General features: G+C 36.8%; 1 protein-coding gene across 3 annotated transcripts in view; it reads right to left on the minus strand.

Annotated features, from left to right (window-relative positions):
* The window catches only part of LOC142352838 (uncharacterized), a 108977-nt gene that overhangs the window by 22010 nt on the left and 63681 nt on the right, over nucleotides 1–23286 (minus strand). For 2 of the 3 annotated variants that reach the window (XM_075404991.1, XM_075405007.1), the window contains exons 8-11: nucleotides 19179–19327; nucleotides 18247–18406; nucleotides 15530–15688; nucleotides 13161–13386 (exon numbers count right to left, since the gene is read on the minus strand). In XM_075404991.1, coding sequence (XP_075261106.1) covers nucleotides 13161–13386; nucleotides 15530–15688; nucleotides 18247–18406; nucleotides 19179–19327 — 694 coding nt within the window. The remainder of the gene's footprint in view (nucleotides 1–13160; nucleotides 13387–15529; nucleotides 15689–18246; nucleotides 18407–19178; nucleotides 19328–23286) is intronic. The other variant, XM_075404999.1, reaches the window with a different exon arrangement.

Here is a 23286-nt window from a genome sequence, read left to right on the forward strand (position 1 = left end):
TGTGTAATATAAAGGCAAAAAGTACTGAAAGTTATAACATAACCGACTAAACATTGAAAGAATTTCTCTCAAACGACTAGTGGGAGCTCTATTCAATTGCAGCCTGCTTCAGTCCGGGGAGGGGGGAGCGTAAATGGGACTATGAAGTTCAATAATGGTCTTCAAATAACCACATTAGAGTTTAACATATACCACTATTAAGATTTAAATTGAAAAATGGCACCAGTTTCGCCGCACTTTTCATTTGACTTTTAGTATTAAATTGCCGCCAATTGAGTTCAGCTGTTTGAAATTTTGATTGAGAGAGAATTTTAGATCACCTGAAACGCAAAAAGTCAGGGGCCTAAAAGTCACTCGAAAAGTCAAAAAGGTCGATCAAGAATTTCGCATAAAAAAGACATAAACGTTTACAATACTTGCTATGAACTTCTTTTACAATATTTTCATTAATAACTAATGCACTGGCAGCCGCCGAAAAAAATCTGCGGATAAATCTTACATAGTTATCCGCTTAATGTGTTAACAAAAGCTGAATTATGTAAAAATGTATTTAAATTTCAGCACATTGAGCGGATAATGTTGCCAGCTTTGTCCGCTGAATCTTTTTTCAGCGGCTATCAGAGCATTTCATACATGAATTTCAGCACAACTCTTATTGTTTAGTTCGATTTAACATTCATTCGTTTACCGTAGAAAACGCGTGGGAGTTAGTTGCTCTGTTTGGATAACATAATACAATTCAACCTAAGTAGACAAAATCGTTTTTTTTTAATTTTATCAATTCAAGAGAGTTCCTTTTGCGATTCCATTAAAAAAACTGTAGATCCAAATTAGCTTCCTCACGATCGGTTTTTAAAAATTTTCTCAAAATATTGTCTTTGATTGAATTCTCAAATTCATATGTGAGTATTTTCTCAAAATAATTTAGCGGCCTTCCATTTTCATACCTTTTCTAATAATTTACTTCTTATTTTTCCAGATAATATTTTTTTCCAAACATCCGTTGACATTCATGTCTTGCAACGTTTTATTTACGGCTGAGTGTGTGTTTGTGCGTGTGTGTTTTTGTGTGTGTAAAAGTGCGTTAGTATATATGCATGTATGTGTGTGTGTGCTCGGGTGTGTGCGTGCGTGTTGTGTGTGTGTGTGTGTGGCGTGTGGCGTGTGTATTAATGGTTAACTTGTAAGTAATTTGTAAGTCGAATGGTTTATTTGTAAAAATTTGTAAGTCGAATGGTTAACTTGTAAGAATTTGCAAGTCGAATGGTTAACTTGTAAGAATTTTTTGGAAGACAATTTGCAAGGCGATGCATCTCGCTCAACTTTTTTTGGACTGAAAACCGAACATGCGCATACGAAACAGTAAAAACAAAATTCTATATTTTTGCTATTGCTGTCTAATCAGAACTTCAATTGTTGATCACTTCTAAAAATATTATATCTGATCATTCCACATCTGTTGCTAACGCAATTGCGTGTAAGCGTAAATCGAAGGAGATTAAAAATTGTGCGTTCGCACAGATTGTTCCAACTGGGATATATACTAATGGTTATGACCTAGGCCCCTTAACCTATAGGTTACGGTTGAACCGCGGTGGGACGAAATCTCTTTTTTTCATATATATAAAATCCAGAAGTCAAATTAATCGCATTTTGACCTATTCTGACCTTGATAAGAGCATCAATTACGTTTGGCCGACCACCTTGCTAGTTGTCTGATGCGGTATATCTTACGTCCGTTCTCTCATATGAGTCTTATCTGCCTTATAGGAGTTTGAGCCTTATACGTTGTGAGATACAAAAGATCTGGATTTCCTGTACCGAAACAGCATTGTTGCTTGCTATGTCGACTTTGTACCGATACATTGTTGGTCTCAAGAAATTAAATTTTGAATTCTTATTAGTTTTTTTTCAGACTTTCATTATTGAATCTTTTTCAAAATTATTGCAATTAGAGCGGCCATTTTGGTCCACCGAGAGAAAACCTCAGGGAGCAAAACTGAACTGGCTTTTGTGGATACGTGGTTGCTGAACCCAAAAGTTTGAGAAAAGTGGTTTCAGTCACCATTTTTGCCTACAAATCCAGTGACTGGAACACATCCTGACAGGGACGTTTGAGTAGTACAGCCAAGCATCAACGAAAACTGTAAGACCGAGACAATTTGGGTTGAAAGATGAAATTTTACGAGAGAAAACGAAATTGAGCGCAATAGACGAAAAACAAGTAAAAGCTCAGAAAAACGTGTTTAAAACCAAAAATTATCAAAATCATTCGTAGCTGTTAAATTGATAATGGTCAAACGTAATAAAGGGTTAGAAACATTAAAAAAACAGCTTGAGAGATTTTGACAATTTTTCTTGAAATTTTCAAGGCTGATTTTTGAAATATCAAAAATTTGTTCAATTTTCAGAGAAATTGACCAATTGTTGATTTGTGATTTCGGCAATCATAAGAAAACATAAACCCGGTAGATTTTAGCGATTTGGTTTGATTGTGATAAAATCTAAAAGTTCTGTGGTAAAAGTTTAACAAAAAAGTCTCAAATTTACGTAAAACAATAATTATTTGCAATTTTTGTCCAGAAATTGGAAAAATGTGTTAAATTAAGAATTGAGCACATGGTAATCATTTGGGTGCAAGTTCATTGTTCCATGCGATAAATAATACATCAAAAAACACCCAAATCCGGTATAGAAGCACAGTATTTGCACTTCCGGGATTAAGTTGAAACCCATTCACGGTAAACTATAAAAAAACGGTACAGTATCAATTGGATAACGTCATCCGGCAACAAACTGATGTCATAATCTGGCACGATGCTATATGTACTTCGTTGACATCGCAGAGAACCAAATAATTTTTGGGCACTCGCGTTTTCCGAACTTTTTAAAGTGGTCCAACGTTATCGAAACCGGTTGAAAGCTATATTTTATTGTACACGATACGGAGCAGCAAATATCTTTGGTCTTCCTAAGCAAACAGACGTTTTGTTTATCGATTTATTGATTGACCTATTGTCAAAGCGAAAATAAAAAAATCAACACTTTGTAACTATCAATTGCAGTAAAAAAATCATCTGGTACTTAAGTCGTTAGCTTTAATCTTAAGGCATCAAAAATCACTTCGTTGCTTGCTTAAGAAAACCCGCTATAGCAAACTGAATAAACGACGCCGTAGAGCCAAAAAGAATAAGAAACTTGCCACTGAAGCCGCGTTGGCGTCGAGTTCTCTCTGAGTCCTATTTCTTCCGGCACCGTGACCTCAGTCTTACCACTAGAGGTTGTAGAGCTTGTTTGTTGTAGGACTCAGTCGATCCTTCGCCTCCCGCTTTTGTTGCCTGTTTTTTGTCCTAGCATCGTTTGATCGGCACTGCCCTCTGGGTTAAAAGTTGGCAACTGTCAGTGCTCCTCTCCTACATTTTCCCATTTCTCATCTTGATCGTTACGTTGCCGCTCCCCACTTTTTATGGTCCTCCTGAAAATTGCATGCTTTCCCTAGTCGTATTGCGCACTGTGGTTTTTTATCTCTGAGTGTCCATTACTTATGGTTCTGTGTCCCAGTTTTAACTACAGGGCTTATAGAAGCTTTGGTCGTTGAGGCTCAGTCATTCAACCCGGTCAAATCTGGGTTCGTTCCTCCGGATTCACTTCAATTTCTATATCCTCTGTTGGTTGATTTGTCCAATGATTGATCACCTTACCTTTAAATTGTTCTACTACCTAATCCTGTAGTGCATTAAACCCACTTTTATTTCATTTCCTTTGAAATTCATCTGCTGTAGTATTCTTTTACCCATTATGTCAAATCCCTTTACTGGCAAAGTTTCCAAGAAAAATGACGCAAGGGCAAAGGTTGAAAAAGAGTTGTGCAAACTTTACGAAGCATTGGCGACTCTATCCACAAAAATGCGAGGCTCGTGAAAGCAGAGGGATTGAAAAACAAATGTAGAGATCTCCTCGAAAATGGTATTTCAAAAAATGATAGCTTGATAGGCCTTGCATCATAGATTGAACAAGTAGAGAAACTTTTTTCTTAACTAGAAGAATGGCTGGAAGTTTTGAATAATAGACACGATGAATATATGGAAAAGGTCCGGGGCTAAACAGACTGTGTTCTCGAAAATAGTCCCACAAAATTCCCGAAAATCCCAAAACTCCGCGTCTGCTAGAAACTCTTCGAAGGCCTCAACAGCGTGTATGAAAGACTTCATATTAGCAAGAATTAGGCGCGCGGAAGCTGATGCTCGCTTTGCTAAAAAAAGCTGCTGCTCGAAATGCTAAAATCGAATATGAAGTTGTGCTGGCAGAGAGAGAACGTGAAATGATTGCGAGAAGACATGAAATAGATTTGTTTTCCAAAAAACGTCAAATAGACCTCGAGAAATTGCACGAGGAAAATTGAAAACGTCTAATTGTAGCCAAATTTGAAGAAGTTAAATTAATGGATGATGAATCTTTGCTTTTAGAGCAAACCACTAATCGTTCGTCAAAAAATGTTAGTATATACCCAACCAAGGGCGAAAATCTGGTTAAAGACTGGGTTGAGAAAGTTGGTAGTAAAAAAACCGCTATCTTGACATGCAAACATAATCAATCTAAGAACCATTTTGATCATGCAATTTCTTCTGCGGCCTCAGCTCCGCAGAAGTGTAATTTAGTTCTAAAACAGGTATTTTTTTTCAGGAATCAAGTCTATCAAAACCAGCAGCCGGAAAAAGGCAATCAATACCAACAGCACTAATCAGAAATGATTCCTTAAGCGTCAGATTTGACAGGAAATGACGATCGTTTCCAGCAAAATCATCAGGTCAACGAAGCTCCCGACGTAAACTATCCGATCTCGGATCTGAACAATCCGAATAAATGCTTGCCGCAAAATACACAACAGGTCTGGCAGTCTCTTGCTGATCAAGAATAAGCTTACTACCGTGGTTTGTGTTTTCATACAAAGCAACCTAACTCTCCTATAGGGAACAATGCATACGTGAACCAGCCACAAAACATTGGAAATTTACACAATTCAAATGTGGCACAGGATCAAACAATACCAGCCTACAACGCTCAACATATCCTGGATAATGCACTCTTCTTTGACGCGCAAAACAACCTGTTGCAAAGCCAATTAGAAACATATTTGCCTGCAGCTGTGGGAAGCCCGCACTAGCATCGGGAGATAACAAAACCACTCAGTCACTACAGTCCCCACTTGAATACTTGGACGCTTGCTAATGCTCCATTAAATGCAAACTCGAATGCTTTCCCGATCGATCCGCAGAATCCCACTGTTAATTTCAATGCAAGTGTACCAGCTTCAGTAAACACTGTAGGTGGTACAACCTACTACCATATCCCAATTTATAATGCCACACTAGATATGCGGGCGTCGCAGGACGCACCTATGCTTCCGCTAAGCCAGCCGTTTCGTCCTCGCTCCCGTAATATTGATATCCCAAGCCCAAGCAACATCCTTGCTTGCCGCACACTTCAGAATCTCAACAAATAACAGTAAGAGATCTTGCCGAGTTGCTTACTTTCTGCAAGAAAAATCCCATACCTGGGTGAAAACTTTCCCAATACAACGGCAACCCCCTACAATGGCACGAATTGTCCAGCCGATTTAGAAATGCGATTAATTCTCAGACATTGACTGATGACGTAAAGCTAACATATCTAAAAACATTGGTCACATGGAAAACAAATGCTGCAATTGCGGAATTTGCCTATTGTGGGTCAATATACAGAGATGCATTAAAAACACTGGAGTGCAAGTTCCGACAGCCTAGGGCTGTGGTTACTGCGCATCTTGATAAATTGTCGAACTATCCACCAGTGAAAATGCATAACTCAGACAGTATAATCAACTTCGCTACTACAATATCAAGATTTGTAGGCGTACTTAGGTCGTTGTCCTATCATTCAGATTTTCATAGCTCGTCCCTCTTAAGCTAAGCAGTTCAAAAGCTATTACGCAATTCAAAAGAATCTTGGTCAACGAACACCATGAAGAAAGAATTGTTGAGGCCAACGATTTTAGATTTTAATGATCGACTGAAGGAGAATGCAGAAGCTTATGAACGCAATAAAGCAATCTCTTTGAAGAGCAAAATTAAGAATAATGGTAGCATAAGTGCAACAAAAACAAAAGTTTCCTCAAAAGTCTTCGCTGCTAACGCAAATGCAAAACAACGTATCTCAAGTAAAACCTCTCAGAGTTCAAAAAATGATTAATTGGCATGCGTGCTGTGCAAATGTCAACATCCCATTTGGCGATGTCCCTCCTCCAAGGAAAAGACTCCTACGCAGCGTGCTCAAATTGCTGCAGAAAACCAACTCTGTTTTTCGTGTTTGAAAAGCAAGCAATCTTTCCGAACATGTCCATATCGAAGAAGATGAACACACAAAGGCTGTCGAAGCACTCATAATACATTACTTCATGGGGCTTCCCTTTTGTAAAACAGAATTTACAAGGAGGTTCTGACATTATCGATAATAACGACTTTGTAGAAAAATATCCTCACTTGAGCGTACTACCGAACAAGACGTACGACTACGCAAACGTCGAGATGTTACTCGTTCAAGACGCTTACCACGCCATCCGCCCCATCAGTATTTTGAAACCGACTCAAAATCCACACCCTTTGCAATTCGTTTACCCTTTGGATGGGTAATAAGTGGTCCGTTGCCGTCTTCATCTGGCCTGATTTCTACGTACTTAAATGCAGCAGCTAAACAAGATTCTGAGTTAGCAACACAAAAAAAATCTTGGTATGACACGGAGTCGTCTGGACGGTTAAACAGGTTGATCCTCGTTCCGCTTTTAATCTTAGAGCAACTGAAATCTTCGAACAATCCACCGTACACAGTGAGGGCCGATATCATGTAGGCATGCTTTGGTCTTCAGACAAAGTAAAACTCCCAAACAATTTTTTTCAGCAATGGTGCAGTTCAATGGAGAAACGACTAGTTAAAGTTCCTCTTTTGTACAAACGTTACGCAGAGACAGTTCAAAACGATCTCGACAAAGGCTAAGTTATAAAATTAAAAAATCGAGAAAACGAGCATTGCGCTGGAAGAGAATGGTATCTACCTCATCACCCAGTTGTAAACCCTAACAAGCCGGAGAAAGTTCGTAGCGTCTTGAATGGTGCTTCAAAAGTTCAAGTTATATATTTAAACAGTGTACTGCTCACTGGTCCAGAGCTCTTGCAGGAACTAATTAACACTCTAAAACGTTTTCGTGGACATCAATCCGCTGACATTGAAGGTATGTTTTTACAAATTGGTGTTTTGCTGAAGAACAATCAGTTTTGCGTTTTTTGTGGACGAAAGATCCCTCAAAGAACATTGAGGTACACTAGTACACAAGACACATATTCGGTGCGAAGTATTCGCCTGCTTGCGCCAATTATGCGTTATTGCGTACTGTGAGAGACATTGAGTCAGATTTTCCCGACGCGGCGGAAGCCGTTTTCCAAAAGTTTTATAAGGATGACTACCTGGACTTAGTTGATGCAACCATCTTCGCACTATAAAGATCACGCAGCACTAAATTTGGTTAAACTACTCAGCAGGGGTGGCTTCAAGCTAACTAACTTCCTTAGTAATGTCCCGGGCCTCCTGGAGGAGTTAGGGATAACTCAATGGAACGAGATCCAAAAAAAATAGGCGCTTCAATGGGGGAGCCATCATCTCATGTTCTAGGTTTGAAGTGGGATCATGTATATGACACACTAGTGGTCAGCCGCGGAACAAAATACCGAGAAACATAGGTTAGTATTGAGTCTTGTATCAATTGTATGTGACCTTATTGGACTTGGTGCGCCCTTTACTGTAACAGCGCGACTCCTGCTCAAAAAAGTCTGGCGACTTCATGGTCAGACATCCCCGTGGAGCTTCGAAATTCCAAAACTTGGGCTAATGACAATACCCCGGAGCTATTTTTCTGGTTCGTTTGAGAACTTGGAGTTACATGACTTTGGTGACAGTTCACAGGAAGTGTTCAGCGCAGTTGCATTTTCGCGCGCTTTCCTGAATGCTTCAAACAGCGGAAAAGGAACAGAAATAGCCTTCGTCATCGGACAGGCACAAGTAGCTCCGATAAAAGCGCTCACCGTCCCTAGGCTAAAACTCCCAGCAGCTTTGCTTGTGTCTTGCCTCAGACAGGAAATTTTCAAGGCGCTCACTGTTCAGATTCATCGCTCATTCCTGTGTACAGACAATACCACAGTCCTTCAGTGGTTAAATTCCCAGGAAAAACAGCCTATTTTTGTCGCAAATCGGGTTTCGGAGATACTAGAGGGAACAACAGTCGATCAATGGAATCACAAAATAATACGGCTGACGCCGGTACAAGGGGAATGTCTTCGGAGGCGTTGCAGAAGAGCGCTTGAAATCAGAAGACATCTGATTTCCCGTTTAACCCGGACAATGAAGTGGTATCGAACATCAAGTTAAAACTTTAGTCGGTTGATCCCAACACTGCAGATAACTGTTTAGCACTACAGGCCAATTGTTCAATTTCTTATTGCAGTATTCCTCTGCGCAAATACAGTTCGCATCCAAAACTTCTTCGACTTCTTGCGTACGTCCTGCATATACTTGCGCGGCACTTGAACTACTGATCTATAGATCGAAACTTAGTAGAACCAGAGGAAATTAGCGCAGCAGAAAACAAACTGCAGTTTCTTACACAAGCAGAATTTTTCCCAGTAGAACTTGTACAACTCCGCAAGTCAAGGAAAATCAATAAAGAAGCTCCATTGCAGTTTATTCGCCGTTAGTTGCACCCGGTGGCCTTCTCCGTTCCTCTGGGCAAATTAAGCGCTTCACAGAACTCGAGTTCAATTTGAAGCACCCCATAATCATTGCCGGTCTACATCAATTGGTATACGATTTCTTACGTCACATGCACCACAAAAATCCCCTAAAAAAGGTGTCGATTATCTTCTTGCGCTTATCCAACAGAAATATGCGGTGCTGAAGCTTCATTCATTTCTTTGTTCAATGCGTTTCAACTGTGTACTTTGCAGGGAACGAAACACTCGGCCTGTACAACCTCTAATTGCTGATCTGCCGTCCGAGCGACTTGCCTTTCGGAATCCGCCCTTTACAAACGTTGGTCTCGACTATTTCGGTCCATTTGACGTCACCATCCGTCGCTCCTCTGAGAAAAAGTGGGGGTTCCTTCTCACATGTCTGACGACCAGGGCAGTCCATGTTGAGATCGCACACTCAATGGACACAAAATCGTGTGTTATGGGTATCGAACGCTTTGTTGCTCGTCACGGAATGCCATCAATCATATTATCTGACATCGGCAATAACTTTTTCAGCACAGAGAAGTAACTATTATTTTGTCTTCGCAACTTGGCCAATAAAAAAATTGCTTCGAAGATTGCACAAATAGGAGTCAAGTGGAAATTGAATCCGCCTGCTGCCCCGCACCACGGAGGGGTTTAGGAAAGTCTAGTGCACAGTTTCAAGAGAACGCTATACGTAATCCTTGGAAATCGCCGACTCACAGACGAAATACTACTCACTACATTCTGTTTAGTTGAACAATCATTAAACAACCGCCCATCGACTGCCGTTAGTTCGGATGCTAACAACTTAGATGCGTTAACGCCAAACCATTTTTTTTTTGGGCTAACGCTGTACTTGACTTCCATCACTCTCCCCTGTCGATCACTTTAACCAGCAAAAGCGGTACGCCAGATCACAAACGAACGATGATGCCATTTGGAAACGATGGTTAAAAAAATACCTTCCCCCATTGAGTCGCCGTTTCAAATGGAGGACCCCATCCGATGAAACCATAAAAACCGGTGACCTAGTTTGGATAATCGATAGCGACAGCCCAAGAAGCTATTATTTACTCGTCCGTATTTAGAGTTTACGTTATCGCAACGATAACGTCGCACGGTCCGCTCAAGTCCAAACAACATGCGGCTCATTAACTCTCCCTATTGTTAAATTGATACCGGTTTACGAATCATCAGTTTGGGGACTGAAGATTTTGCTAACGCAATTTATTACTTGTGCGTTCGCGCAGATTGTTCCAACTGGAATATAGCCTAACGGTTAGGACCTAGGCCCCTTAGCCCAGAGGTTGCGGTTGAACCCAAATCTCTTTTGTTAATATAATTAGAATCCAGAGGTCAAAATAATTGCTCTTTTGACCTCTTCCGACCTTGAAAAGAGCATCAATTACGTTTGGCCGACAATCTTGCTAGTTGTCTGATGCAGTAAATCTTACGTACTTTTTTCTCTTATGAATCTTATCTGCCTTTTAGGAGGTTGAGTCTTATACGTTGTGAAATACAAAATTTTTGGATTTCCTGTACCGAAACAGGATTTTTGCTTGCTCTATCGACTTTGTTCCGATACATTGTTAATCTCAAGAAATTAAGTCTTGAATTCCTATTAGTTTTTTAAAGACTTTGATTAACGAATCTTTTTGAAATTTGTCGCAACGAGAGCGGACAACATTAGAGTAAGAATTGCTAGAGCAGAAAATAGTTTAAAATATTCAGTGAATGGGAAACATTTAGCGAATTGCGACGAAACTGATAATTTATTATAAATAGTAGAGTTTTATTTTCTCTCGCAAAGTGGAATGCAGTTGAAGGCGTCCTTGATAACTTTAACTGTCAGAAATCTGGGAATGATTGGATTGTCACACAACACTTCTCCAATTTATCGCTAAAATTGATCCCAATAGTGTGTAAGCTCAAAAACCCAAATCCTCATACCATTTATTTTGAAAACTTAAATTGAAAACGTTGGTGAACAAAAAAAGTTTGTAAAGACGAAAACTATCAAAAATAAGGAGATATTTGCAGTGTGGCGAATTTATTCATAATTTTATTCAAAGGCATCAATGGACTGAACAGCAATGAAAATTGACAATGAAAGGAAAACAGCATGAGCATTTACACTTTATTTTTGAACATTTGGAGAAACGCTTGCTTTAATTATTTCATGACCGAATAAAAACATCTGAAAACATGATTTGAGCGTGCAATCGATGTAACCTATTCTATTTTAAAATTGTATTTTGGAGAATACTGAAAAAGGCAAATGTCCAAATTCTAATGAAACTGGTCAATAAAGACCTTGAAAAGAGAACTATTCCACGATGCTTCAAACAAAGGTATTGTTATAGCACAAACAATAATGAGGCAATTATTCGGAGCCATCAAATTATATGCTCAAACTTTTATTTCCAATTTTTGCATAACTTTGGGAAATTGCTTTGTGAAACAAAATTATTAACTGCTTTGATAATTAAAATCTAACGAAACAAAAAGAACAACAATTTGTGACTGCACTCATTTGGTTGAAAATGAAAGAAGTACATGGGAAATATTAGTAAAGGGGCTCATTGTTTTCCCTTTGACTTCAAGAAAGCACTTAACACAGTTTATCATTGTATGCTTTTAAGAGAAAAAAGAATTACAAGTTTATGGGGATCTGTTCTGTTTCCGCCCCCGCCCCCCCCAAATTTAGTGAGCATAAATTTTTGATAACCCCCAGGCGAACGTTCTATTTTCTTACATAGTAACGTGCTATATAACAACATAAAATTTTTAATTGGGGGGTCATAAAAAACACTGGGGGGCCGAAACAGAATGGATCCGTTTATGGAGTCCCCGATTGAAAAAAGTTAAATCACACTTTAGGGGCACATAACAGGGCCTTAGATATGTTTCACACAAAACAGAATTCGAGAAAAGTTGATTATGGGGTGCCGCAAGTCTCCGTGTTATGACCTCGCCTATTCATAATCTGTATCAACGAAATCGGGCAACAGAATAACGGTTTAGCAATAGCTGAAAATGCTGACAACATTGTCCTATCGTAAAAAGGTGCGGCAACTTCCTCTGGTCAGACAAACAATCCTGATTATCTTAAAAGCAATAAAATGAAAACCAATGTGAAAATGGGTAACAAATTATTGAATTCAGACTTGAAAAAACAACAACTGTAATATTCAACATAAAAGAGTGGTAATATAGATGTTCATTTTGAAAAAATAAAATACTTCAAGCAGCCTATCAGTAATAGAGGCGCAAAATTGACTGAATTTGTTGAATCTTTTACAAGCTCAAGTTTATTTTAAGTGTGAGCCAGTTCATTTAATTTCATTTGAAATGTAACCCAGTTGACATTCTCGGCAAATGCGTGAACAATTCGTTGCCCCGATCCAAAGAATTGAAATTCGAACAAATTACCCAAATAATGTTTCGAAAATTTATATACCAGTCGACAGTAAAAGAATGTGAAAAACCGGACTACTTCTAGCCAAGATTTGCACAATTACAAAATACTCAATTTTATATGTTATATGGAGTTCGTTAAATTGGAGCAGATGATGTCAATTGCTAGAAAAATAAAGCCAGCTAAAACATTTACTGAAAAAAATTCCCAAGAGAATAAAAATCCTCTAGGAAAAATTTTCCCTATATTTATTGTTTAGATTCAATCTTAATTCAAATCCTAATTTAATAAAATAATCCTAAGTTAATATATGTAGGAAATGGAAATATGTGATTATGTGACTATGTGATTATGTTTTCCTGAAATCCCAACAGGAAAAAATTGTTACTTCGGTGTTGAGTTTCTTTCGAAGATATTATATATAATAACATTGATTAGAATATTTTTACGGCTACAAAAAGATGCTCAATTACCGATAGTATCAGTAACAAAAAAATCCAACGGTTTGTTTCTCTAAAAATAATTCTTTCGAATAAAAAATGAGAGAAAGATTGAAAGTGTTTGTTTTCGTCGTTTATTAGGTAAATTGAACTTTAAAAAGATGGATTTGGTTGCCTCTTGATGTCTCTAGTTATTTGTCGGAAAGTTGTATTTGAATTCAAAATCTTGCAAGAAACTTGCAAGATTCTTGATAGATTTCACATTCAAGTTTTGGATCAGCGTGAAAGATTCTTGCGAGTTTTAAATTCACTCATTACTAGGGTATACTGTTCAGCCGAAGTTGAGGACGATCGTTCTCGTTTGAACCAATTTTGAGGACAAAAGTGTAATGCGGGCCAAATTCTTTTCACGCGCAAAGTCTGTCGAGCACCGTTTTTTCATACCAAATAACAGTTGATGAAGTTCTTTTCATAAGTCGAACTCCAAACTAGGGTGCTTACCTTTTCATGACTTTGACTTGGGCTACCTCATTCTTGCAGTAGATATACTGCATGGCCTCACACTTGGCTATCTGTCCGATCTCAAATTTCTTCTGTTTGGGCTCTTTGAACTCGTCTTGTTTCGGTTCTTTGCTTTTGTTTGTGTTGTTGGACGATGCTGAAGACGCTGATGTGTTCATAGTCGAGAGACTGCTGTGCATCAACTGTCTTTCTTTCTCTTCTTTCTCTGATGATTTCAGAGGGGAAAGAAAGAAACTAATTCCTTTACCCTCGTCAACAAAAGTTTGGTTTTATTACCACGTTAGAGCAAACTAAAGAGCTTTTTGCAAGGTTGTTTGTGGATATTTTTGCACTTTTTGCAGGAAGCTAATAAGTTGCGGGACTACCATAAACACTAATTGAATCACGAAAAACTGCCGAGTCAAGAAGCGGGGAGCGGGGGGAGGCAAAGAGTTCCTTTCAGCGATATAATCATCGACCATAAACTCAATATCACTTAATGCTCAAATTTGCAGCGTGAGTTGACTAATATAAATTTCAATGACAGCAAACTTGATTTTAATTTTAGCGGTTTCTCAGATTGCCAGAAAAATAACAGAGGTTCCGTCTTTAGCCTTAATTGTCATAAGAAAACTTTGAAATGAAGTCTATATCAGTAGTTGGCAAGTCTAAATGCAAGTCTTCGTTCGTTTTCTAGTACTGGGTAAGTCTAAATACAAGTCTTATCCGTCTGACATGTCTTTGTCAAGACTTGGATTACACTTGCAAGTTGATTCCCAAGTCAAAACCATTTTTTCAAAAAATTTGGAGTGAAAATTTTGTAACGTGCCACGATTTCGGGGTTAATTTTAGCCACTTTCCCAGGGTGCTTTAAAAGCACTCAAAAGCCATTCAAAACTATTAATACGCACCCCGGGGGTCAGAGTAGGTTATACTTATAGCTTTACAGGTTTTTCTGAGCCATTTTCAGCAATTTTGAGCCGTTATCAGCCAAATTTTAGCCAAAAATCGAAATTACTTGACTACGACATCGTAAGGGTGCCCTTGGTACCTCGAGGCTCTCTGGTTGGAGCCAGTTTTGACCCAATAACTACATTTTGGCCAACAGGACAAGGCAGTCAATCCAGTCAATCCAGTCAAAACGGCCAATCCAGCCAAAACTTGGACCATATTCTGATATTCTGTGCCCCAATACCAACTAGTTCTAGATACAAAGTTTAGACCAAGCTGACGGTTTCGTCTGAAGCGTTATGTGATCCCTGATTGTATTATTTTTGGCTATTTTGATGTTCTTTCGCCTATTTTTCTAGTTTTTTCTGTTGTTTTTGACGTTCTCCTGCTTATTTTTGAAGTTTTTGGCTATTTTTTACATTTTGGCTATTTTTGACGTTTTTTAAAACCATTTTTGACACTTCAATCGGCTATTTTAGACGTTTTTTTGGCTTATTCTGACGCTTTTTCGGCCATTTTTAACATCTTTGCGGCTATTGTTGACGTTTGTGGGCTGTTTTTGACGTTTTTGGGCTATTTTTAACGTTTTTTTCCGAATTGCCAAGAATTGAATTAAGACTTGCACGTCATGGCCAAGACTTGCATTTAGGCTTGCACGTCTTTGCCAAGCATTGAATTTAGACTTGCCCGTCTTGACGGGCAAGTCTAAAGAACGCTCTAAAACTAGAAGAATTATAGATCGCTCTAAAACTAGAAGTATAGAATCCTTTTATAGATCGCTCTAAAACTAGAAGAATTAGGTTGTTCCGATTTTCGAAAAGTCTTTGATAACTTATTTAATTATCGACTGTTAGCGAAATGATTTTTAACTTCCAAGAAATTTCAATGCAGACTAGTTAAAACGGTTAGGAAATTAGAACCCATTTTTGCAATGTATTCTGAAACCAAAAATAGCACGCCAGCCATAAAAATGTGAAAGTTTGTTTTGTAAAATTGGTACCAGTAGACACCCCAAGACGAGGTGCCAGACCGAAATCAGTTCTGATCAGACCTTCTCAGACCAAAATGGCATCTGATCAGAATCAACTAAGCTCGATTTTCTTTGCGTACCAAGTTTGCTTTAATCCACCCCTGATCTGACTCCAGTGCGCTGGAAAAGTTGTCACGCGCTCGATATGCGCTCAAAATGACTTCTGATCAAACCCACCTACGCTCATGTTTCCGATAAAAAATATCTTGCGCTCGAAATCGTCTATGATAAGACTCAATTGCGTTTTTGAAGTCATCCAGATCACGTAAATTTGAAAGCAATCGGCCAGGAACATCGCACTACGATGTTTATAATGTTGATACAGGCTAACTCTGTAATTATGAGAAATCCAGTCACCATTTTACGGTAGTCAAAGTGTTTATAGTTCCTTTCTGCTTCTGTGTCTTGTCTTGCTGCAGTTTGTCTTTCAGCAATTGGGTGAAGCTCTTTGGGAAGAAGGGACGATTGTTGGGAGGGTGGTTGAATCCAAAGTTGTACCTGATCTGTCTATTGACAGCAGGTGACTCCCAATGTTTGATACGAATGCCTCAAAATATCAATATTAGTTTGTTCTAGATTTTATATATGCTACGATTGGCTCACAATACAGCAAAGAAATACTCAAAAAAAGAAATTCGTTCACTCAACCCAAAGCATGAACAAAAAATTCCATCATTTCGCAAAAAAAAACTTTGTCTTGGCGGCAATTTGATTACCCGGGTCAACGATCATACAACTTTCTTTGATTTCGTACTAGGTCATATATGATTTGTATGAATTCTTGGTAGTCATACAAGGACCATATATGATTTCCTAGAAATCATACAAGGATCATGCAAAAAAAATTCAAAGACTAAAAACTGTATAATTTTGATTTTCCATTGAAGTTCAAAAAATTTCTTGGATTTCATACAAGGTCATATATGACACATAATACATTGACTGGTGCCACAAATTCTCGTATAATGTATCAGAGGACTTATTAAATTATTATATCGCATTTGCAATCCACATATGATTCTTTAAGTAAGCTAAAAGATTAACTTTGTTTTGTAAACGTATTCAGAAAACGAATATGACGTGATATGCATTTTTTCTTGATTAACTTTTTTTTATAAATAAGCATTTATATGTATAAACTGGCTTCAGCGTATGTCAAAAATTTTGTTATTTATTTGGACTTACTCTTCTATTTTGTGCCCGACTTGCAATTGATATTGTACGTTAGGGTTTTTTTGGCGGATCACAATGTGATGCCGGGGTATCATATTATTGCTGCCCTACCGAATAAAAACAAAAAAAAACATAAACGGTCAAAGATTTTCAAAAAATAGATGTATGATTCTTGGTATTCGTACTAGGATCATATATGATTTCTTGGTAATAATACAAGGATCATATATGATTTCTTTGGTTTCATACAAGGATCGTACTGAAAAATAAAGTATGGACAGTAAGAAATCATATATGATCCTTGTATGAAATCAAAGAAACTTCAACCCGGGTACTCTGGCTTTTAGATCATGAGCCTCAAAAACAAGCCTACTTCTTGTAAAAAAAAACATAGCTAGAACATATCTTTTGATGGCATGATATTATTTTTAACTAAGATGTTTTGCGCAATTATTGATTTGATCTGTTTGCCAGTGAAAATTTCCTTGCAACTGTTGTTGTTTTTAGTGGTTTTATGAGGCCAACCATTTCATTGCGTGTTCTTGTCAATGTGGTAGTTTTTTTAAGAGAAACTGCTTTTGCGATACATTTGAAAGACATGTGTGAACAGTTCAAAGAAATACGAGGTCAAAAACAGTGTTTATTTGGGGTAGTTTCTGAAACTTGGTCCTTTACGACGATAAAAAATTGATTTCAAAATCGCTTTTGGACACCAAAAACTTCATTTTGCAAAAGCATTATAGGAAAGAATGAGGGAGTTTCGTGAAAAGAATGACCTGATTTTATAAAAAAAATCCCACATATCCATTGATAATCTAACCTTCAGTGTACCAATGTGGTAATTAAAGAACAAATTTTTATCGATGTAGACGCCCAAGTACTTGAATTGGTCTCTACAGTTCAGTTTATCTGTTAGCTTAAACTCATAGTTTATGTTTTTCCATTGATAAAATTTCAGTTTTTTTCTCATTGATAGTTATCTTAATAGCGTCACACCATTTTTGTAAACTTTTAGCTCTTTGTTCATTTTATCCTTTGCCGCGGTACTACTGGTAACAATGACAGTATAATCTGCAGTATTATCTGTTCGGTGAATTCATCTGGTAAATCATTAATGTACAAAAGAAATAATAGGGGACATGGCACCGATCCTTGCGGTCCTCCATATGACACAAGCGCCCTTGAAGACTCAGAATTTTCACTTAAGAGATATTGATATCGGTTTCTCAGTAACTAGAAAACAGCTGTTGTATTTTTGCCAAAGCTATTGCCAAAGCTATTTAGGTTTTTCAACAGTATGGAGTGATCAATAGTATCAAATGTTTTTTTTTTCAAATCAATGAAAGCAACAAATAGTAGCTTTCTTTCTTTTTTAATCTCTCTAAGATATTCTGTCAACTTCAGTATTGCACCCATGCAAGACTTTTTGGGCTCAAAGCCGTATTGGTGTACCGATAGCAGTTTATGTTAGTTGAAAAATGAGAGCAGCTTTTTGTGTAAAAGTTTTCAAATATTTTTGATATCGCCGGTAATAGTTTTCAGCCTCACTAGGGTGACCATTCTTATTATAACTTGGTTTTATTTTGGAAACTTTCAAATTCTTTGGAAATCCACCAGAGCTAGCCAAACTGTTAAACTATTCAACCAAGTAAGGACCAATAACAGGGTAAGATAAGTACAAAACGTAAAAAATTTGACCCATCATGATCAGTAGAGTGTTTTTTGGTTACTCACCGTAGAACGTTAACAAAAACTTCTCTCGCGGAGCAAAATTTAGTAAAACAAAACGTAAAGAGACCAATAGAAAGAAATCTAATAATATTCCTCTTCGAGTCGTTAAAAAAGGACGAGACCAATATGAGCCTCGCCATCGCATCGCGTCTATTAAACATTTAACTAACGCAATGAGATACGATAGATCAAAAGACGTACAGTTTCTATGATCTGCTTCCATCGTCATATCGAGTGACTCTGAGGACAGATGGGGCTTCGGTTTCTCTTTCCCACTTCCCGGTCGACCATTCGAGCCTGAACCTCCGCTCTCAAGGGTCGTATCAATTGCAATGTCTTTCTCCTTCGCCTTCTTTTTCTCCTAATCAATACTTTTGTTATGTTTGCTCCTATTTACCTTACTCTGAACTCGAAACAAAATGTTTAACTGGTTGTCCTTTGAGTTGTCCAAATAACAGTTGCCTTTATGCAAGAGGAAAAAAACCTTTTTCCCATTAGCACATATAGCATAAAATAGAAATAAAATTTTGAATTTGGAGCTCAAGTTTAGAAGATATAAGCGGATGAATTGGACCCAAATTGAAATTTTTGATTAAAAAATTTTAGCACAGTTCCTTGATTGATTCAAGCTTCCTAAAAATGGGAAATTAAAAAATATCATGCATGTTAACTACGTTGTATGCAATTTAACAGACTCTTCAAGTGCCCGTAAATTTTTTGGGTCCAGGATAAAAATTTTGGGTCGAGCCAAATCCTAAATGACCACTAAAGTCGAGCTAAAGCCTTTTCATGGACAATTTTTTTCGAGGTCTAAATCTGGGGTTTGTTTGCTTTCATTTCTGTCTAATTGACACTTTGTTTAAAACTATCACGGAAAAGAGTGACTAGTTCGGGTAAATTCACGTGACCAAAATTTGTGGCGTAGCGAAATGTTGATAACCATTTGAAGGTTGATTTTCTATTCTTTTTACACAGATGAGAAATGAAAAAAAAACAAATAACATTTTAATTTGAACATTTTGCATCATAACTTAACTGAAGGAGAAAAATTGAAAAGCTTAAATTGAAAAAAAATAGCTACATTTTAATGGCATAATGCAATCAAACAATAAAAAGATGCAAAAGAAACAGACTTTGTCAGAGCTGGCTGGAGCGTATGTGTCCTCAGTGACATCTGGCGACAAACTTTTCTGATTGTCCTTCTCGCCCACTTCCGCGTCCGATTCATCAGATGGGGGCTCTTCCTCGCCCTCAGACTCCTTTGCTGCAGTCTTTTCATCATCTGGTAGAATTAACACAAAAATGAATATAATGAACCCCCCCCCCCCCCCCCCCCGGTTGGTGATTAAAAGTAAATTTCGCTAAAAATGAAGCAATCCAATACAGGATCCTGAAGGTACTTACTTCCAGTCCCTTTGCGGGGAGCAGGAAAAAAAACTAAAACCGTTTTTTTTGGAATTTTGAATTTTAAAATTTAGAAAAATATCAAATAGTGCGCTTTACTTTGATCGGATTTGGTAGTTATGATTAATGCGGCCTCATAATGAAAAGACAAAGGGAATGGTAATAATGCCAATTATTATTAGAACTGATAACTAAAGGAGCCAATCAGAAAAGTCACTCACACCTATAATCGATCTTTAAGGGGATATCCTAGCCAAATTTTTCATCGTGTTTCTCACTCGTGATTGAGTTTTTGCGTTTTTGCTTTTGATTTTTTTGCGTTTCTTTGCTGAGCAACTGATCCTTAAAACCGATTTATATTTATTCAGAACTTAGTCTGTCCTGGTCAGTCTGGAGCCCCCCCCCCCCCTATGCTGCATATTGTATATACTTAGACTAACCGTAGAAGAAGCAATCATTCCACATAAAATTGCTTCATTTAGCTTAAAACTCATTTTCTCCAATATCTTTACAATATAATTAAGATCCAAATCAGAAACCAATTTTTCCATGAACCAATTACACCGACGGGTAAGTATTAATATGCAATTTGTCAACTTAATCCGCAACAAGGCTGCTCGGTAATGTACGATCGCACATAAAGTTCCGACCCCGCTCATCCACAATTTTGGCATAATTGTCTACCAAATGAGGAACAGATAGAAAAACACAAAAAAAATCAAGTATTTTAAAAAAAAAACTGGTGTATGAACGAAAAGATAGCCTCCAAAACAAATAACTCAGTGGAGTAAAGAAAAATGCATTAGATTGCTGGGATATGCCGATATTAAGAAAGCGAGCGAAGACGAACGGCAAAATCAAACAACAAAAAAACATTAATTAAATCAAAAAATTTATGTCCGTTTTAAAAAAACAAAAGTTAATAACAAAGTCAAAATAGCGTCAGAAAAAACTGATAATAAACAAAATAACTTGTAATTCACCAAAAATATGGTTATTCTCCAGTTCATAATAAAGCTTGGTAACAATTAGACAAAAAGGAACAGAAACTTTAAAGTTTGAAAATTCGCTGAATTTAAAAAAAACAGTTAATTTCAAAGTAAAGAAAACCATTAGGAATCATCTAAAGTATCCCATAGGTTTATAATTACCAATGCTTCTATAGAAGAAGGGAATTAAGAACTCAAGCGTTCAATTTTTTATGCAGTTACAAAAAGAACAACAAATAGACAACAAACTAAAAATCAATTAGAACTTGCCAGAAAATGCTTTGGAAGCCGTAAAGCCAAACTTTGGCCCCCAAAATATGATCGATTGCACCTTCTTTGAACACCGATACTTTTTTATTTGGCCGCTCATTAATGAAATAAGCAACAATTAGACAGAAAACAAAAAATGCAAAATTATGTAAAAATAGTTTTCTTTCGAAAAAAAAAAGACATGAAAACCATTAATTACAAAATGAAAAAATTTAATAGGTTCATCCGTTCTTCCAAAGAAAGCCCTTGAGACCTGCAATTATCCAGAATATGTCTGACGTCTACAAAAAGAACGACAAATATGACAAAAATCAGAAATCAGAAATTTATTTACTTTTTTTGTGAAAAACCCGTGTGGAAGCCAGTAAAGTCATAACGAATTCGATTAAAACAATAGATTTTGTGACACCAATCCCCTTTGACACATTACCTTGAAATGTATTATTTGACCTCTCATTAATGAAACTAGGTAATAATTAGACCAAAAAGAAGAAAGCAATATTATGTAAAACTTGTTTTTATCGAAAAAAATTTATTTCCAAAGACATGAAAGCCATTAATTACAAAATGCAAAAATTGAATAGGTTCGTTTATTCTTCCAAACGAAGCCAGCGAGACCTGCAATTAACCAAAACATGTCTTTCGTCTACAAAAAGAACGTCAAATATGACAAAAATCAAAAATTAGTTTACTTTTTTTGTGAAAAACCCGTGTCGAAGCCAGTAAATTCAGAATTAATTCTTTAAAAACATTAGATTTTGTGACACCAATCCCTTTTGACACCTTCTCTTGACAAAAATAATGTCATCTTTAACCTTTAATTAAGGAGATCAGGTAACAAACAGACAATAAAAGGAACAAAATTGCGAAGTTGAAATGTTTTTTTTTTTCATTTTAGAAAACAATTGTTTTCAAAGTCATGAAAGCCATTGTCTATCTTCCAATATTAGAACGTCGGCACATCTACTCTTCCAGGAAAAGCCAATCAAACCGGGTCATTGTACAGTAAATTAAACATGATTAAAAGAACAAAGTAAGAACGACAGTTAAAGACAAAATTAAAAAATTCAATTAAATTCTTCGAGAAAGTATTGTTGAAGCGGTAAAGAACCACAATCTATATCTTTAAGGATTTAAATATTATCAATTGTGCGTTATTTTGAACGCAAAAAATGTGATATATCAATGACAATAACGTGATAATTTGACAAAGTAAGTTAGAAAACATGAAAAATGGGCAAATACCTAAAAATTAAAAAAATTGTGAACTCTAGTAGTATCAAAGCCAGAACACCATAACTTAAGGCGTAAAACCGCAATAGATACTAAATTTGAATTCAGCAGAAAGCAGGCGCACTCTTTGATTGCTGACACTAAGCTACAAGTTGACCAAAGTAAGAGAAAAATTGAGGCAAAGTTCAATAAGCCATTTTTTTTTAAAAATCAAATATTTTAAAAGTCAAAGCGACCATAAGCTTTCAAGCAATCAAATAGATAAATTAATTTCGAGTTAATTAGAAAGCCAATATGACATATCACTATTGAGCTTTGATTTGAAATGTTCTGTTATTTAATTAATATAAAAAAGATTGAATTTTTTTTTAATAAAAAACCGACTGATGACAATCCGATTTTTTTTGGATTGTAACCGTCCAAGATTGGTACAAAACTAGTCCTGCTAATGTTGATTGTCCATTAGGATTATTTAATTTTTGGAATGCCATTGATATAGATATTTTGTTTGTTAAAAAATCAAAAGTAAATGCTGCGTTTTTTGATAATCAACGAGTAAAGTTAGCAAAAAATTTTATTTACAGAGCACTCTCAACAGAAGTTGAAGTAGAATTTGCCCCCTTTTAAGTCTACAAAGATTGCGTTAGTGGTGTTTGGGTGTGCACGTCCTGAAAATTTAATCAGAGTGGACTAAAGAAACTTATTTCGTGCTGTTTTTGATGAAAAAGTCTGAATTTTGTGAAATTTTCAGCCGGAATTTATGACAAAAAACTCAATGAAAATAGCCGACAATGTATTTTGTATTTAAACGTAAAATCAACAACATTTTCTTGAAAAATTTTATTAAGTTTTAACAAAATTGGCGAAATTTCAGTCAAAAATTCCAAAAAAAGGTGAATGAAATCAACGGAATTCACTCTATTTTCTCGAAAGTTTAAACCTCGATATTTCACTGTCAAAAACTAAAATCAAAAAAATCTTTTTAATTCCATATTCTACGCTGGACAAGCTTTCTAATGATACCAGTCTCAACTCTCTACGATGAATATATAAAAAAAAACCAGTTGAGTATATAGTTCCTCTCCCCCTCAAGAGGGGTCGGAACAATAAGTACTATGCGGGACTTTAATTCAATTATTGATCAATAACGTTTTCCTTCATTTCTGTCTAAAAGACGCGTTGTTATAAAAACTATCGTGGAAAACAGTGACAAAATAAGCCGGTGATAGATCATTGATCTTCATAAATCGTCAATGAAATTGTCTAAATCAGAGGTCTCTTTTGTCTAGGTCCTTAACCAGGGGGCGTTCGTCCGTGGCCTCCAATAACGGTCAAACCCTGATGA

This window comes from Convolutriloba macropyga, chromosome 1 (assembly GCF_964194025.1).
Source record: "Convolutriloba macropyga chromosome 1, txConMacr16.3, whole genome shotgun sequence".
Lineage (NCBI taxonomy): Eukaryota > Metazoa > Xenacoelomorpha > Acoela > Convolutidae > Convolutriloba > Convolutriloba macropyga.